The 19,989-nt window shown below is 42.1% G+C and overlaps 1 protein-coding gene across 1 annotated transcript; it reads right to left on the bottom strand.

Moving 5' to 3' along the window:
• Window positions 1–1,054: 1,054 nt before the first annotated feature.
• Window positions 1,055–19,096, bottom strand: stk25b (serine/threonine kinase 25b). Its single transcript, XM_042339060.1, has 12 exons — window positions 19,018–19,096; window positions 11,596–11,826; window positions 10,912–10,968; window positions 10,677–10,785; window positions 9,968–10,125; window positions 8,817–9,002; window positions 8,169–8,314; window positions 7,401–7,512; window positions 6,767–6,838; window positions 6,016–6,152; window positions 4,418–4,453; window positions 1,055–3,871 (listed from the first exon to the last, which is right to left on the bottom strand). The coding sequence occupies exons 1-12, from the start codon at window positions 19,051–19,053 to the stop codon at window positions 3,679–3,681; spliced, it is 1,473 nt and encodes a 490-aa protein (XP_042194994.1). The 5' UTR covers window positions 19,054–19,096; the 3' UTR covers window positions 1,055–3,678.
• Between the last annotated feature and the right edge of the window lie 893 nt (window positions 19,097–19,989).

The following is a 19,989-nucleotide window of genomic DNA, read 5'->3' on the forward strand; positions in this document are numbered from 1 at the left end:
GTCACAATGAAGTTTTTTTAAAAAAATTCAATAATTTGACACCTGTAAATGCTTGGAAATGGAGTATTTGTTGGGTGACTTTGAAAAGTGGTACTAGTGACAGCATGTTTGGATGTGATGACTGGTTGTTGGGATAAGTCTTTCTTTCAGTCTTTCTCAACCTGCTCTGTAACGATTCCTGAAAGAAGGGTTACAAATTGATTGTCCTCGTTTCCATATGTGTCAAGACACCCGGCTGATCAAAAAAATGTAGTCGGGAAAGACTTGACCTTTTTTGTGTAACCTTTGTGAATGGCTTTGGTTAGATGGTGTCTAATTGGCTTTGCCAACACTCCCTACAGTATTTAGCTGTTCTAGGGTGAATGGGATGCTTCCCTGTACTATAACTCAAGAGTTCCCAAACTTATCAGGATATAATCATTTGCTTGGCTGATGGACTTGCCAGTCAGGCAATGGGGTAGCTTTTGCATTTCTTGCTGCCCCCAATGTGTCTCCTGGTCCCCCAGTGGTCTGTGGACCCTAATTTGGGAAGCAGTGCTCTAACCTGCTTGATCAGTCCTGCTGCTGAGGGATTATTCCAGGTAACAAAGAAAGCAAGCATTCCTTGCCACAAGTTGACTAAATTGCTTGGGATTTTTTTTTAATGCTCACACTAAGTATAATTAGTTATACAACGTGCTGCTCTGAAATTCCCCCCACTTCCCCCACAACCTGTGAGCTGCCTGTTAGTCACTGAGCTGTCTGGCTATGTCATAGGAAGCAACCATCTTGCAGGGACGACCGCCTGTCTGAGAGTTTGATAATCTCAGCCAGGGAGCTTCAGTACCCCGGAATTAGTAAAGTTTCCACGTGTGTTTATGTGCAGAAATGAGGGGGAATCTACCTGCCTTCTGATCATTATTGCACCATCCACCTCACTTGAGGGGAGGGTAAAGTTGGAGGAATAAAATGTATTTAATTTTACCATTCAATCTTAATGTAATGTGGAAGAGTGTACTACTGCCACCAGACCAGCCTGGAGATGCTTTCTCAAAATAAAGTGAGAGATTCCCAGTGGCCCATTCTCAGTTTATTTTCTCTCGTACACGGTATATAAAACGCACCTGGCTAGCTTGCTACAAGTGCATCATTGCTCCTTCACCATAAATAACTACAACCAAACTTAAGTGGGACTTTAAAATAGGTAATAAGCGGGAAGCGTGGGCCAATGTGTGCACTGTACACTGTTAATACGCTCAGTATTACAAACACTGGACATACAGGAATACAATCCTGAGTTTCACTGATAAGGCTGTAGATTAAAAACTACAGCTCTTTACGCTCACTCCATTCATTTCAAACAACCCATCCAGTTAAATACGAACAGGGCACACCAATGGGTAAGTTACCTTTAACTCCTAGGCAGTTTTTATCTAAACAAGGAAAGGGATCTAGCATATGGAACAGCTGGGCATTGGCCAATAACCTCCAAAAGAGGGTTTCTTGTCCAAAGCTGTGCTTAAGAAATTATTTTCCATCACTTTGTGTTAAGTGAATAGACCAAAACCTACTTTTTTTTAAAAAAAACTTTACATTTTGACACTTGTCAGTTCTATGTATGATTATACAAACTGAAATTGTTACAACAGTACCTCTAAAAATCCGGTGTGCAAGGATTCCCTTATTGTACAATGGATCACAGACAATTCCATTCTTCACTAATGCTGGGTAAGAGGCCTCTAACATCGTCTGTGGCACAAGACTTTTTCTCAGGTTCCTACATCAATTGTTTCTTTGGTCTCTGCTCTTCCCACTGCACCAATTCACATTCTGGTTATTATAGAATCTGTACCAGGATTGCACTGAATAGTTTAGTGTATGTGCAAACATCACTGCTCATAATAGTTCATAGCAGCATTATATGTGGACTTTTGCATGGTGCAGATCTGGGTTAGGTAGTTTTATAGCATTACCATTACTTGTTTCCCTTCGCAATACGAGGTAGGAAAGAGAAAAAGCCATGTGGCACATGTACATCAGACGCCAAGACAAACCACAAACCCCACAGTGCAGAAATCCAACTCCAATGGTAGGAAATTAAGTGGCACCGTCCTCTTTGCACAATAACTTTTCTGCCTAACAATGTACTTACCCAAAATAAACTAAATATGAAACATAATGGGATTTATACACCAGATATTATGATGCTTAGTGTGTGATAGGAAGTGATGCAAAGAAACTTCCTGGGATAAAGTTCTGAGCTTGACTGATTAAAAAGGCAACACCAGGGAATCTGAAAGACCAGGTGATGCAGTCAATATTATTGAACATCCTGCTCTGCTTGGGGTATTTGTTATGCAGTGGGAATGGTTGCGTTGATGCAGGAAAAGCATAGTTGCGTTGATTCTCTGAAGAACATCTTCTGTTCTGGGGAAACTGTTGACCAACAATGAGTGAGTCACCCAAACAGTTCTTAGAATCCTCTGGGTCTCAAAGAGCTTCCTGGAAAAACAACAAGTCCAAGTACAATACATGAGTATTGCCTCCCATGTCAGTAGTTCCCTTTACAGTTGGTCCTGAATAGTCTTGTGGGAAGGGGAAAGAACAGAAGGGAAGGATCTTGAGGAAATTATACCAGTCAGTTCTGAACATTGGGAGATACAGAATCCATTCTAGTTGCCATTAGAACGGACCTTTAGAAAGCGAAAGACTGAAGTCTGGCAAGAGCAACGTCGGGATTTAGTGCACAGGTACTACCCCGGTTCCATCTGCCTTTTACAACTACAGATGCTGTTGAACATGTGGATTCTCAACAACAGTAAATATATATTTTTAAATCTCTTCGGCCGAGTGGAGCAACAGCAAATGGGCCTCTTTGTAATTTCTCCATCGTACAAGTCGAAACCCCACTAAGAGTGTCTTTTCAGCTAACCCACAGTTTCTGCAGGTTGGATTTTGAAAGCGACAGAATCACTTTTGCAGGTTGCAACAGGTTGGATTCTAAATCAGGACAACCTCCAGTACCTTTAACCTCTTATTTAAAATCTTAAAAACCAGAAGATCTGAAAGGGTGGTGGAAGCAGATTTGATAATAACTTTCAAAAGGGAATTCAAAAGATGCTTAAAAAGGAAACATTGGCTGGGTTATGGGATAAAAGTGGGGGAGTGCGACTAATTGGATAGCTCTTTCAAAGAGCTGGCACAGGCAAGATGGGCCGAATGACCTCCTTCTGTGCTGAAAGATTCTATAAGTCTGATTTTTTTTGAAAAATTCCAATAAAACCAACCTGTTCAACCTCTCCTAAGTTAAGAGGATCTTGACTTTTCTGTTAAGATGTTTGTTTGTTTGGGTGGGGAGAGAATCCCCTGACTGCAGCTGGACAGGGTATATCTGTGGGGCTGGGTCACAAGGTGCTTGGGAAGCCCCTGGAGGTGTCAGAATCCTCACCAAAATTTAAGGGCAGGGTTGAATGTTTAGTGTTGGATTACATTGTAACCAGGTATCCAAAAATACCGGTGTTACCAAAGCAGGATAAATTTGTATTTTTTTTTAGAGAAAAAAAAACTTTTCTGGGCCGCTCGCCTCACATCCTCCCTCCTGTCAATTAAATGCTGGAAAATTATTTGGGGTCAATTATTGTCATGAATTCCCACAATGGCATTTTACCAGCAAGAGATGCTATTCAAGTTCACCTTGCTTCAGTTCAGCAAGCCAGCCTGAGAACACGGAAGCTCATTTGACAAAGGCAGGCACAATTTCAATGATAATTCTATGAGGAGCCCTGTGACTTGAAACGCCTTTTGGGTCAGACGGCAAGCAACTGCTCTACTGCTTGTGCCCTGGACGAACCCAGAGCAGGGAGAATCTTCAAATAAGGGTGACTTGATGCATCTAAAAATCAAGAAAAAACCACTGCATCATTTAACTAGCAGCAGAATCTGGTCACATCTCCGTGGGATAGGAGAAAGCATATCTACCTGCTCCCAGCCATTTAGGAACAATTATAAAGGTGTGTACTCCATTAACATGTAGCCTTATAGTTTTTTTTGTGTTTGATTTGAATTTTGAAAATAGAACCTTGGCAGGCAAGCAAGAGAGAGACTGTCTCCTTCCACACAGTATGCGTCTACGGATATAGTTTGATATATACCATCAATTAACTTTCTCTGTATATAAAGAAATTGTAAAAATATTAATTATAACTTCTAAGTAAAACAAAAGATATCAACCCCTCTATTTGATGCCACCCCTCATGGCGTTCATGTTAAAATAAAACGGTTTGAGTTTGGATCTAATGGCGCGATCGAGCCTCGTTTCGTTTGACCATGAATCGCTGGCATCAGCAGGACATCCCCTGACTGCTGCAGGACGGGGTATATCTGTGGGTGCTGGGTCACGGGGTGCTTGGGAAGCCCCTGAAGGTGCTAGAATCCTCACCGAGCTGAATTTTTACTGGATCCACGTAACGAATACCTAGTAAGAGGCAAACGGAAAGGAGTCAATCAAAATTGAGGCATTAGCTAATGTGTAGCTGTTGAAACTTGTAAATGTCTTTCTTCCTAAAGGCAGCAACTTTCCCAACATTGTGGAGTCCTGTAGCTCAGTGGTTAGAGCACTTGCGTCACAGGCGAGAGACCTGGGTTCGATTCCCAGCAGGGCAAAACCCTGGGCAAGTTTCCTTACTCCACAGGCCTGATAATAATCCCTCAAGAAAAAAATAAAAACAATAATAATTTGGTCACTCAATCCATGACTGTGTGGGCCCCTGCTGTGCCCAATTGGCTTCTGCATTTCACCCACAAAATATACAGTCAATTCACTTTACAGTATATTCTGTGAAGCGCTTTGAGACTTCTAGAAGACATGAAAAGCGCTATATCAAATGCAAAGATTATTATCAAAACAGTTTTTAAAAACAATTTTTAAACCGAACTATAATGACTTTATACAGATCTACCACTAGGTAATGCTGTTGTATACAAATCATAAAATGTGAATCATAATACTTGTATTTATGCATCAGTAACCTTTTCTGGCATTATTCCCTGATTCAGAACAGTCACCTTGCAATAATTTTCAGATGATCAACTATACATTAATATTTATTATACTTGTAAAAATACTTCCATTTATCATAATGAATAGGCTGCTGGGAGGGGGAACTGTTTATGAAATCCATAACATAAAAAGAATGTAAAAATTAAGCTTTCACTAATGCCTCAGTTTTTCATCACTAAGGGCAGTAGAGTTGAACCTTGGTGATCCTGGGCTGAAGGAGAAAAAAAGGTAATGTTTTATTGTCTGATGGCCCCTGCGGGAAAGTGTGCATATTACAATGGATTTGGTTCCATAGCCTGACCACTCACTATTTTGGTTCTGTCATTAAGACTGATCACTTGGTTGAAGTACCATCTAGTTATTGTAAAGCCAGCATCAGCTGCTGGTTCAAATCAAAAAGGAAGAAAGTTGCACTGGGCAAATTGTTTAAAAAGAGAAAAAATAAGCTGTTTAGCACAACTATTTCAATGGTAAAAGCTTTGAGCATGATCCAAAACAAACTCAACTTTGAATATTAAGTAAATGGTAATTGATTTTTATTTAGGTTGGGAATATATCTCATCCTCTCCAGGAAGAGGGAGGAGGTCAACAGTTAATTTGTTAATTAAATCCACATGCAGTGCATTGCACATTTACTGATGGCATCCCAGGCCAACTTCAGCCAGTTTGAGGAAATAGGTTTCCGAGTGTATTAAGACACTCAGCTGATTGGAAAAAATGACAGATTGTATGAGAAATAGAGATCTCACACTATAGAAGCAGTGTGGTGAGCTTTCCTCTACATTTGACTTCATGCTGTACTTGACCTGGAATTGCTTAATCTAACAGAATGCTTTGCTCTTCACCTAAACTGTGCCTACCAACCTGGCTTCCAATCTTTTTGTAGATCATATGTTATTGCCTACTCCTCATAATCCTGTAAACAGACTTCATACACATACATCCATGCACACATACGCTGGGCATTTTTCACTCACCTTCGTACCCGCTCCACCATTTGTGCTACTAGTTTATCTGAAATGCCCGGACACGACTCTTCTGCCAGGTTAAACGCATTCTCCAGTTCTTCGATGGCTCCCAAATTCCCACCACTTACTTTGTGCTTCTCTCGTAGCTTCAAAGAAACAAAAATGAATGAGAAGTCCCAATTACTCAAGTGTGAAAATAGTTTTTTATTCTTCAATCCTTTGTGAGAGGAAGCCTCAATCTCTCTTTGTACCCTAATAATAAATTGGTCACTTCAATCCACAACTGTTTGTGGGACACTGCTGTGCACAATTGGCTACCGTGTTTCACCCACAAACTATACAGTCAATTCATTTTACATTCTATTCTGTTAAGTGGCTTGAGATGCCTTGAAGGTGTGATAAGGCGTTATTCCAAATGTAAGTATTATTACCCAAGCAAAATAAAAACCCAGGGAAGGGGAAGAAATAAACCTGAATTTTCTCATTGTGTCTTTGATTGATTGAGAACTCATGAGGCAGGTTCTTTAGTGAATTATCAAAATAAGCTCAACAATGAATAGAAACTTAAGAGCTGGGTGACAGAAAATCTTTCCGTTTGCTATCCAAACATCATGTTGGGAATGCTTATAGATAGAAGCCCCCCCTCCCCCACCCCATTAATTAACCCCACTGCAGGCCAATTTAAGTACTTTCAACAACAACTTGCATTTATACAGCATGAGTTGCCAGGGAGAGAGATAGATACAGGGATTGACATTACCTCTCTGAACATTGGATTGACAAGCGTCGTCAAGCACTTTGATTTCGGCTGTCGTTTGGTGGACTCCTGGGGCTGTGGATCAAGGAGTCAAATAGTAGTAAGCCTTCTCACAGGAGCATAAACCAACTGAACAGTCTTCACAAACCAGGTTCATTGTACCATTAAAGTAATTAACCCATGGAATAAAAATAAAGTATCTACCAATGGAACCTGCCCATTCAAGTGTAGTCTGGGAGATTATTCAATTACATACAGTATTTCCATATTAGAACCATAGAAATTTAAAGCACATTGTGGACATTCAGTCTCTCATATCTGTGCTGGTTCATTTAAAGAGCGAAGAGCCCTTTCCACTACATTTACCTGCCTTTACCCTCTAAACCTATAGATGCCTATCTAGTTCTCTTTTAAAAGCTAATATGGATTCTGTTCCAACCACAACACTTCGCATTGTGCAAGGGTTATTATTCTATCCCATATTATTAGTGGGAATGTGGAAGATCCAGTAATACACATTACATAGCAGATTAATTACTCTGTCTTCGTGCCTTAATCCAAATATGATTTAATCATCAAGATTATATTACTAGAAATAAACATTGCAAGTGGAAGGGCACTGATATTCAGAACGAACCTTGGGTGAACTCTGCATGGCGGCTCCATTCTGAAGCTTACTCAGCGTGCTGGGACGCACCGTAGGAAACGTCCAGACTGGGCACTGATCACGATCATCGGAATCCGCTTCCCTGGAAAACATGCTCTGTGTTAGACAAATATGTGGCTCTTCAGTCATTTTTTTAAAATATAAAAACAGTTAAGATTCATACACTCTGCTGCAGCCTCCAACTCATAATAAAAGAAACCTAGAGACTCCTACCATAAATCCCGATGTGGTGTGAGCCTGGACTTAATAGAAGTTAGCCTGCTATTCAAAATTCCTGGTTGTCAAAAGGGACCACCCTAAAGTTTTTGAACACAGATTCCCACCTTTCCTCCCTCCAAATTGGAGTCCTGTAGCTCAGTGGTTAGAGCACTTGCCTCGCAAGCGAGAGACCTGGGTTCAGTTCCTGGTAGGGCGAAATGTTGGGCAAGTTTCCTTACCCCACACACCTCTTTTTACCTAACAGGAAGTCGGAACCTGGTTGTTAGTCGACTGGCAGATCGCTTTTCGGGGAGCAATAATTCCTAAAAAGAATAATAAATTGGTCACTTCAATCCACTACTGTTTGCAGGACACTGCTGTGCGCAAATGGCTGCTGCGTTTTGCCCATTAAATATACACTTTACAATATATTCTGTGAAGCACTTTGAGACATCTAAGACACAATAAGGCACTATATCAAATTAAAGGATTATTTATTATTACTCCTCTGCACACTTGGTCTGTCACAACCAAACTTACAGATCAGAGTCCTCGGAGCTGGACTCCTCGCCATGACCCTCGGATTTCCAGCGTTTGTAGCGATCGATCAGCTCAGTCAGGTAGGAGGTTTTCTTTGTGTAGCGCTGGATATACTTGTGCTTTAGCAGCTCCTTTGCTGTTGGCCTCTATGATTGAGAAATTGATTACAGTATAGCAATATACAGCAAAACATTAATTAGCTACCAGTGGGGACCTCAGATCGCTAACATGCCCTACACACCATGGGATTAGGCCTCTCTTTCCAGTTTACTCCTCCATTTTTCCAGTTTTCTCCATAAGGCCTAACAATGTTTGTTAATGTTATTGTACCCTCTGTTCCAGCTCATACTGCTAGCTGACCATTCTTATTGGTGTTCTCCAACCAACAGATATTCCCTGAAAATCTACAGATCTTTAAAACCAACACATCGCCCAACATCCACTTCCCAATTTATCTCATCTGTCAACTATTCTTTTCAGCTTTGGTGGTGTCCTGTGCCACAAGTTGTATTCCGTATATTCTGAAAGTGTGGAATCTGTTCTTAGTGCTGCAAACTAATGTTCAAAAAAGCTACCCTGACAAGCCCATTTCCATGCAAACTTTTCATTCGTACTAGTTATAGGAGGCACCAATTCCCATTTACTTACAAATTTGGGATCCTTGTTGAGACAGGCCTCCACAAATTCTTTGAAAGGTTTACTGTGGTTTCCTTCCAGAGTTGGAGGGTTGTTTTTAGGAATCAGAAAAAGAACTCGCATAGGATGCAGTTCTGAGTTGGGGGGTTCTCCTTTTGCTAACTCAATTGCTGTTATTCCAAGGGACCAGATATCAGCCTAAAAACAAATAAAACAATCTGAGAAAGAGAAATAACAATTCTTTACAAGCAAACAGATTTTCAATGTCACTATCATATCTACCTGAGATTATAAACCAATCTCTTCAGTACCTGCAAAGTAATAATCCTTATAGCTCACTATAGTTACAAAGACCATGATAGCTCTGTGTATAGCTACAAAGGTCGAAGGTTGAATTCCTGCTCTATGCTGAGTTAGCTGTTCTCAGTTTGTTGCTTATGGCAATTAGAGTGGTACAATTTGTTTTAGCACCTCTAGGCTAGGGAGGTGGTGGGGAGGAGAGAAAGTTTAAAAATATCAAGCAGAGTTCCTGCTCCCAGTTATTGTCGCGTGATCCCCGCCGGAAGCATGGGTTTGGATAAAAACAGAAAGGAACTAAATTGCTCAATTTCAGCTGCCAGTCGAAACTGTCAACAATCACTATCTCGCCTCATACATGAATAAAGACAAGAATGCTCCTCGTGTTCATACCCCAGTAAGAACCAGTGCCTTTAGAAAGGAAAATAAATCAGCCAAAAAATATTCAGTCCTGAACGCAAGGAAACACAGAGGCACTAGACTCAGCAGGTAAATTGTTCAAATCTTGGAAGGATGTGTGTCAAGTTGAATTCACTCCCTCCACAAACTCAGATGAATTTATTCAGTTCTCACCCTGGTCCCTAAATAATATTGACTCATGAAAGTACAACAACTTGTATTTATGTAGACCCTTCACGCAGGTAGTGCCTCTACCTTTAAGTAGCGCAGCCTGAAGAGAGTAACGTGAGAAAGGGAGACCTGACATTTCCCAAATGCTCTCATCAATCCATCACAAGCCAGCAGACATTGGTCACAAAAGAGGTTGGAGTCTGGAATGCGGTGTCCCACCCCACTCTCTACACAAACTATGTGCGAACAGATTGAGCAACAACATTATGGGAAGAAAATCTGGAGAAACTACTCACTTTAAAGTCATACGCAGACTGCTTGATGACTTCTGGCGCCATCCAGAAGGGTGTCCCAACAAAAGTGTTTCTCTTTATCTGTGTGTCTGTTAGCTGGCCGGCAACCCCAAAGTCGGCTAGCTTCACATCACCTTGTTCTGAGAGTAATACATTAGCAGCTGCAGGTAAATATTACAAAAGAAAATTAAGAAAAGTTTGTAAGGATATGAACCCAGATTGTACAGGTGACTGGATAAATTGTAACTCGTATATCAAGGTAGGTAGTGTCGAAGAAGTGTAAGTTATTTCACTTTTTGTCCCACTCAGTATCGAGCATTCATGAGTCAGATATATCACACTGATGTGGTGCAGAACAAGGCTTCTTCTATTTCTGTCCCAATTAAATAGATCTCACCCACAAAATATACAGTCAATTCACTTTACAGTATATTTGTGAAGCGCTTTGAGACATCTCAAAGACGTGATAAGCCGCTATGTCAAATGCAAGGATTATCATTATTATCATCTCAAATGTTATACATAGCCTGCCCCACACAAGAATGGTCACTTGAGCAAGGTAGCTAGAACATATGGAATCATCCTCCAAACAAAGTCAGCCCCACAGAAGCTCTTCTTCGGAAATCAAACTATAATAATTTTAAATTATCTGAAATGAATGGGGTTACCATGTTGCTATTCGAATTGCTCAACTCATCCTTTTCCGACTTACCCTTAATATCTCGATGGATTTTGCGTTCAGAGTGTAGATAGTCTAAACCTTTGAGAATTTCCCGGAGGATTGTTGCAATGTATGTCTCCTCCAGGGGCCCTGGTTTGAGCTGCAAGAGCAAAACAGTGAGTTAAGAAAAAGTCACATCGACTGCCCCAGGTTCTGATGTGGTACCCAAGTTAGTACACCCTTAAAAGTACTGCATTATTGTATCAAAATCAAAAGCAAGACTTACCAAATCTAACGCAGATCCTCCACCCAAATATTCCATGATTATCCACAATTTTGTGCCCTAGGTTTTAAAAAAGATACTAATTTCAAACTTCTGCAACATTAATCCTTTGCATTCTGGGCTCATACCAGTATATAAAAACTGACCTGCTATATTGATCCACATGTAACAAAAGGCAAAATACTGCAGATGCTGGAAATCTGAAATAAAAACAGAAGTCGCTGGGAACACTCAGCAGGTCAGACAGCATTTATGGAAAGAGGAGTTAACGTTTCCGGTCCATGACCTTTCTTCAGAACTGACTAAAGGTCATTGACCTGAAACGTGAGCACACTTTCCTCTCCATAGATGCTTCCTGACCTGCTGAGTGTTCCCAGCGACTTCTGATCCACTGATATAAACCATTTTCACCTGAACATCTATCATTGGAATCCAATAAGCAGTCCAAATTAGGAAAAATAAATTGTGTCTCTTTAAAATTGGCACAAATAAGATTTATTTACAGATTATAATGTTTTACAATTGTTTCATTGACAGAAAATGGATTTTGCAAGAGCCAGTGAACAATCCATATTCGCAGTTTAAGGCAACCAGGGAACCTGAACCCGCAATAAGCAGAAGTTAAACAGTTAGCACTGGAGTGATACAAGTAGCTGAGTTAACCATTCCTCCAATCTCCTTACCTACCTTTAAGTAAGAGCCATAATACTTGGTGACATACGGGCTGTCGCACTGGCTTAACACAGTGATCTCCTGTTGAATGTCCTCGATCTCATCCTCTGCCTCCTCTAGGTCAATGATTTTAATTGCTACCACCTCCTTTGTCCGATTCTCAATTCCTTTGTACACTTCGCCAAACGAGCCTTTCCCAATTCTCTCCTGTTTTGTAAAAAGCTCCTCAGGGTCCATGCGGGCATTCTGAAAGAACAAAAAGAAAGAACCAGGATTAGGTTTCCCAAGCATTTGATAAAGGCCCCCACAGGCACAGGTAAAATCTGGTTATCATGTGACCCAATGTTGACAAAGCAGCAAAGTTTGTTTGTTTCCATACAACAGATCAGAATTTGAAATTTACATTAGATGTTACGCTAAACTTCACCAGCTCACAATATACAGCTGAGTTGTTCCCTTAAAAAAAATGCTCATTCAGTTTTTTTTTAAGTGGGGGGATGATACATTGGACGGTATTCCTTTTTTGTGAGTATGCAAAGGAAATGAGGGACAGTGAGGAATGTGCTGTTATCCTCAATTGGCTGGAAGATATGTAATACAATTGCTGAAACAACCCAGTCTCAGTAACTTCTCCAAACCAGTCCCCTTGCCAACGCGAGCAGCAACTGTTGAAACAAAACGACTGAAATAACCATATAGGCTAACCATACCTTTAAAACACTGGAGTGGTTGGTGAAATTCTCTCTTTAGGAATCTCCTGAACTCATTAGACTTAGAAGAGGCTTCAATTTAACTTCCCACCTAACTGGGTCACTTAACCAACTGAAACATTCCATTCATCGGGACAGGCGACTTTGTTATACTAGTCAGCTAGTAACATTGCTTGACAGGATTCAACCCAAGCTGAAATTCTCACCTACAAATGGAAATCCCAGCGATAGATTGTTGGAATGGAATGCGCACTCTCTTGCTGGAGGGACACATCCTGCTCCCCTAATTCCAGAAAGTATTGCCATTGATATTGATGTCCGGCATGCTTTCCCACTGCCTGTTCAGCTAGGACCCCCCTACCCATTAGGGATTTGGCTTGCAGTGTTAGTGGGAGCTGAGTAGGCTGCCCCCAGTGACTGGTCTGCCCTTCCAGGTCCTGCCGATGAGCCAGACTGGCTGTGCTGTCATCAGCAGTGCCTTGGAATATTGCGGATCTGCCTGGCTCAGGAATCGGACTACCGAGACCACCACAGAGGGCTGGCTCGATTCCGCCATTCTATTGCCAGGCATGTCACCTTGGTGCCAGTTCAGCTCCAAAGAAACCTCACTTACCTCCTCCCAATCCCACCCAGCCCCCACCGGAGCTAAGCAGGGTCTCCTTGGAAGCCTACCATACATTATGGTCATTCACGACAAAATTCTGCTTTATTTTGATAACTGGAGTCTCAAAACAGAGACTTAATGGCAAAACAACTTGCTGAGCAAGTTCAACCCTTCTTAACACATCTCACTGCATATTCAGTGTCAAATCCAACTCACATGCAAATTAAAATACTGCTGAGGAAACATTTCCAATAGCAGCATGGTTCATTAATCGGTGGTAGAGGACAAAGATAGCAGATGGAAGCCACTCAATAATGTGAGCCGGCAAGTCGGTGGATTTTCTTTTCAAATACAGTAATACATTTAGGTGAGAGAGATAAGTTAACAGATACAAGGCCAAAGTGCAGTACATTTAAAACCTATTGTAGCAGAAAGCACAATGGCATTCAACCTGCAGCAATGGTATCCAGGACAATGGTGCACAGAATGTCTCTGAAATGCAATTTCTCACTTAAAGTAAGAATCAATGGCACCGTGGAATACTCTAATAAATTATCCCTTGATCTCTCAATACAGTCAAACTAACTTAGGTCCCTTATTTCCAGAAGTAGAGATCACATTTCCAGAAGCCGACCCTTGCAGAAGTGACTGCTGGCAACTCACTATTCCAGCCACTGAAGTACATGGCTCAGCACTGGGAATTTTGCTATCAACCTTTGAATGACTGGAATTGGCAGGTAGAATTTCAATCACAGGCGTTAGGCAAGTAAACAGCTGAGCCGTCAATTTCCCTCTATAATATCAGCATACAATCCGTGCAGGACATAGAGGGATTAATTTTCAGTTCAAGCACTAAATTAAAGGGGAGTTAAACTCGTATAAATTATATATTGAATCGTGAATGTCTGGGAATCAACAAGACTCTAATTGAGAGCTTTAAGAGGCCACAAGAGTGAAAATTTCTGAACCAAGAGATTAAATTACACTTCATTCCTCACTCATTTTTCATCAATTTTTAAAAATGTATTAAAAAAATTCTCAGGAATCAACTGCAAGTTATCTTGTTCAAAGTGGAGCAATTGCATTAGAAGCAATAATAAGCCTTCAGTGTGACATAGTGATATGGTGATGCGCGCAACAGAATAGACACTGTCTTACACTATAGCTTGAATAATTCTCCTCAAACTACTTTTAGTTCTTAAATGTGCCTGTGCTTGGAGCCATGCAATTTGATGGAGGTAGAACAGAATCATTAGCAAAAGAGATGATAGGGCTGGATGATACGTAGAGATCATTAATGTGGAGAAGGAAAGTGGGGAACAGGCTCAACAAGAGAATTAAAGTTGTTGAGGGAATGGATGTGCTTCAAATGAAGAATCATTCCTGGAGGCCTAAATAATTACAGAGGAAATGTTAATATTGTATCTTAGATTAGAGGAGATAGTGAGACCATGAAAGCCAATAATATAGATGAAGAATTGCTGTGGATAGGGCCATCCAAGGGAAGAGATGGTAGCTGTTGTTTTGATATGTGAGAGTCAGGTCTTTGAAGAATTGAAAAAAATAAAAATTTTACTGTTGCATTGAAGGGCACAGAGGAGACCAAAGTTTAGTGATTCATCCATTGCACTGCAAGAATAATGAAGGTTATGTGCGCTGAGGCCATGCGATTTGAAGAAAGGTGATGGAATATAATCATTAGCAAAAGATGTGTTAACAGTTGGATTATGCAGAGAGATCATTGATGTGGAGAGAGACAAATCATGTTTCCAGTTAGTGCGGATCCACTGTAGATTCACACTCTAAGCAGAGTTATATTGAAGGATGTTATAATGGAGCTCCTCTGTATTAAAACAGGAAAAGGATTTCATCATTCAGTCCATTGATCTTCTTACCCACTTCATTAGATGACAACCAATCTTTTAATCCCATTTCCCCACATTTTAATACCTTTACTTTCAAGTATCATAGTTTTACACGGCCCTACTTAGTTCTACAAAGAATATTTCAAACTAGAATTTATTTTTGTGACCAACAATAAATAATTAAATCTAAAATTCTTAAAGACCAGTATACAGCTGAATAAAGCCACATTCTAAACTATTGACAGAATAAAGCATAACAAAAACTTCATGACTTATTGGACCTCAGGTGGCTAGAATGAAGTTAGTCAGGTTTGACGTTGGTACAGAGGGTCACAAGGTAATTAAAACACATTTTACTGCATTTACCTTTGGACTCATTCCTAAATCTTAAAGGATCATTCATTGGCACCTCATATTCAGATCTCACCTAATTCTGCAATAAAATTTCTATTCCCTGTTGCAGTATAAAACCTGCTGCACTGCTCACCATAGTCTCATAGATGCAATAAGATTATTGAAACCACCAATTTTACTGTGACCCCTTATACGTCATGACATTCAGACTGAACACAACACAGATGTCCTCTTTCTCAACCAAAATAGATGAGGAGATCGATTTCTGTGCAAAGCCCTAATGTGAAAAACACTCTGTCATCTTCCTGCCAGAGGTTAAAAAGAGTGTACTTGGCATCACTTTGTTTCTCATCTTCATCAACCACCTAACAGAAGCATTCAAGAATCATGCACTGATTCTTGAGACTACAACACTCCACGGCATGATTAATTCACCATCAGAACAAGCAATGAATGAATCCTTACAAAGTCAGAAATGTAGTGGACAGAAGAATAGTATTACCTTCATTATTGAGTCAATAACTGTTAAGAAGATTGACCATGATAATGTACACCAATATCTCTTCAGAAAGGAACTCTCCTCAGTTTAAAAAGTAACTATTTCTACTAACAAGGAATTACATTGGAGCTACAGTGAGTGAACATGGTTGCAAAAGTTTGTAGCATTAATGGACATACTCAAGAAAACTCAGAAGGACTTTCAACAATCAAGTATTTCAGTCCTGGAAGTGGGATGCAACATCCACCTCTAGTTCCTAGACTCAGAATAATCCCGAATAATTCGAAATGTCTCAAAGCGCTTCACAGAATATACTGTAAAATGAATTGACTGTATATTTTGTGGGCGAAGGTAACAGACCAGAGTATCATATGTAGTAAGAATCACACACTTAGTACAAAACATACAGAACTGAAATGAGGAATTCCTAATTTCTGATATAGTTTTGCCAAACAATGGCTAAAAAATGTCAGACTGCCATTTGGCAAGACTACGTATCAACATATGTCGTTCTGAAACAGACAATATCAGAGTTGTGATTGTACATTACTGATTCTTTAATTTAGGAATGTGATCAGAAATCAACTATAAAAGTCATTGATGTGAATAACTTGTTCTTTCTTTTTCTGGATATGATATTCTTTGTGTTTTGTTTCTGGTTTGTGTTCCCCCTTCCATCTTCCTGTATTCTGATCAACAGGATTTTATGTGTAATTGCAGCCAAATTCTGCTATTTGAATGGTAATGAAGCAGAACTGAATGTTTCACACAACAGTGGCAACGGTGGAGTGTGTTATAGGCTGAAGTGTAATCAAGGGTTCAATTTGGTATATTTCAGCATATCTTTCTCCACGTTCCTACTTTGGACACACACACACCACTGCTATTAGATTGCTGTGACATCACTGAGAATCACTACCATCCACCCATGCAATAAATGCAAGCAGCCATGTTTTTTTAGCCAAATAACCCAACTCGCTCTTCTTAAGATACCCGATCTACATGTTCCGGGGCAGGTAATAAATGACATAAAACCTTAACACAAGGAAACAGAACATTTAGCCCAACTAGGCCATACCAGTTGATACTCCACATGAGCCTCCAAACCTCCAATTTACCTCTCCTATAGTTCTCAATTCCTTTTTCCCTTGTGTATGCTTCAGGGTTCCTCTTAAATATGTTTACTGCTTTTGACTTCAAGATCCTCACCCTTACTTACAACTTTCTTCACACCCTCCCACCACTCCCTCTCTATCTGTCTTTAAACCTCACCTTAAAACCTAGCTCTCTGACTACACCTATAGTCACCTCCCCTCTCTCCTTTCGCTTACTTGACATCTGACTCCGTCATTGTGAAGCACTCCAAGACATTATCGTATGTGAAGAATGCTAATTATATATATATATAAACACACACACATAAGTTGTTGTTCCTTTAAATGGTTCATTTTCTCATACAGGAGTGCTGCTGCTAGGTGCAGCGACTTCTAACCACTAAAAAAAACAAAGGACAGATTTTTAAAAAAGCACAATGACTCTCTGTTGATATTAGAGGGTTTAAAATAGAAGTACTGGCTGAATTAATTTCATACTAACATTCTGAGGAAAACTAGCCATTATTACCTATTCACACTAACATCTGCCCAACCATTAGAGCCCGGGGCATATTCTCTGTAATCACATCATTAGGTCTATTTAGCATTATAACACCAATATGCAATTTGGAAAAAAAACATACTTGAGCCAATATCCTTCTCATCCAACACCTTGAATTAATTCCCTCAAATTGCTGAAGCACTTCTAAACAGACCTAACACAACTAGTGCTTCAACCAAGTGTTACATACATCAACGTGTTCTGTCCAGTCACGGGTTTGGAAAGACAAAATCTATAATTTTACAAATGAGTGTTTTTCTCAGTTCAAGTTAACATAGTACGGAGATTTCACATGCCTCCAATATTCTTCACTGAAATCCTAGTGACAACACTGCTGTTTGTCTTCATCCGTGAAGACTAGCCAGAGATGCACTTACTTTTCATCCACAAACATTAAGATACAGTTGCAACAAGCAACTGCTGAGCTATTTCTTATCCCTTCAAGTAATAGATCACATTAGAAATGAACAACTGATCAAAGTTGTAAGAACATATTACAGGAACTTCTGACGAATTAAGTGTTGTTCACTTTCAACAGATAGCAAGCAACACGATGCAAATGTTCAACAACCAAAAGAATGAGCATATCTTTGCTCATAAGTGTATGGTACGTACTCAGCCTGTGGACTTTGCAATGACATTTTGATTTGCTGAAAATGGTATACAATTATTTCGCAAAACAGCTTCAGATAATTAAAGGCCTTATTCGTAAACATTCTTCGGGAAGTGTAATCGCCCAAAAAGAGTTCAAACGATTCGCAGCTGAACTGCACTTGCAATGGTTAAAATTCTTGATCTGGAAGATGGGATCTACTATCAAATGACTGTTATGGGGGATATCTTTTTTTTAAAACAAAAACAAGCGCCCCAGGTGTGACAGAGGCATCTAGTTAACTGTGTTTATTACATTGGATTGGCAAATCAGACTGGAAATGTCAACAAATAACCAAAGGAGCAAGAGGTAGCCCACCTGAGGACCAATCGAGCAGTACTGATAAGATTATTCAAGGGTGAGGATGGCGATGATGTGGGTAAAGGGCAATGGGAGTGGTACAGGTACAGGAATACGAGTCCAGATGTCAGGCCACATCTGGAAGGTGTGTTTACAGGTCACGGTGTGAAGGGGCTGTGAAGGCTCGTCCCCGAATTTACTCCATGAACAATAAGGATAACTCGGTGACAGGAGGGGCGAAGCCCCGAATAGGCGAACAAACCTGAGGGAGTCACATCAGGGATTAGTCGGTGCATCGTGTGTGTGTGTGGGAGTGGGGGGGGGAGTGAGTGGGCATTTTTATTTCTGTGGTGATGATGATGATGGAGGGGGGAGGAGGAGGAGGGGAATAGAAGAGAAAATAAGGGCCACTGAAGATAAAATGCCAACAGCCCCCCCTCCCTCTCTCCCCACTCCCCCCCTCTCTCTCCCCCCCCCTCTCTCCTCTCTCTCCCCCTCCTCTCTCCCCACCTCCCGCCCCCTCTGTCCCCCTCTCTCTCTCCCTCTTTCTCCCCTCTCCCCCCCCCCCACTCCCCCTCCCTCCCCCCTCTCTCCCCTCTCTCCCCCCTCCCCCCCCCCCTCTCCTCTCTCCCCCCCTATCCCTCTCTCTCTCCCCTCTCCCCCCACCTCCCCCCCTCTCTCTCCCCACCTCCCTCTCTCCCCACCTCTCTCTCTCCTCTCCTCTCCCCCTCCCCCCTCTCTCCCCACCTCTCTCCCTCCCCCCCTCCCCTCCCCCCCCTCTCCCCCCCTCCCCTTACCTGTAAGCTGAAGTCTCGAATGTGAGCCATTTCCATAAGTCAGGCCGGCGGTAACCGAGAGGGCCCTGAGAGTGTCGGGGTGGGGGGGGGGGACACCGCACCGCACCGCCGCCGCGTCTAGGAGGAGGGCCAGGGCCGCATCGCCGCCGCCGCCGCCGCTCTCGGTCAGCCTCTCGCAGACAGACACACAGAAAATCCCCCGTGAACTCTCAAGTGTTTGGGCTCTCCTCCTCCTCCCCCCTCCCCCCCTCCTCCTCTCTCTCTCTCTCTCGCTCGACTCAACTCACTCACTGCGCAGGCGCCGCCGCCGCCGCGCGGGGCAGGCCGGGAGCTGTAGTTCCCGCGCCGCTTCCGCCCCCCCCCCCGCGCGCGAGAACTACAGGCTTTCCCGGCGTGCACGGCGCTCGCACCACCCGGCGGGGCGGTTGGGGGAGGAGGAGGGGGGGGTTTCGCGGCCTCGGTCGGGTCGCCTCTGCTGGAGTCTCCCCCCCCACTCCCCACTCCCCAACCCTCGCCCCCTCGCCCCACTCCCCCACCCCCTTCCCTCCCTCCTCCTCCCCCACTCCCCCACTCCTCCCCACCGCTGTGCCACTCCGCAACGGCCTCACTGCGCCGCGGCCCTGTCAATCCACCGAGAAGAAACAGCGCCGCCCCCTGGACAGAGAGAGACGAAAAGAGGATCCAACACAGAGGGAGAGAGGGGGAGAGTGTGAGAATCCGCACAGAGAGAGAGGGGGAGAGAGAGTGTGAGAATCCAGCAGAGAGAGAGAGAGAGAGTGTGAGAATCCAGCAGAGAGAGAGAGAGAGAGTGTGAGAATCCAGCAGAGAGAGAGAGAGAGAGTGTGAGAATCCAGCAGAGAGAGAGAGAGAGAGTGTGAGAATCCAGCAGAGAGAGAGAGTGTGAGAATCCAGCAGAGAGAGAGAGTGTGAGAATCCAGCAGAGAGAGAGAGTGTGAGAATCCAGCAGAGAGA

The sequence above is a fragment of the Callorhinchus milii genome, unplaced genomic scaffold, assembly GCF_018977255.1.
Source record: "Callorhinchus milii isolate IMCB2004 unplaced genomic scaffold, IMCB_Cmil_1.0 Scaffold11, whole genome shotgun sequence".
Lineage (NCBI taxonomy): Eukaryota > Metazoa > Chordata > Chondrichthyes > Chimaeriformes > Callorhinchidae > Callorhinchus > Callorhinchus milii.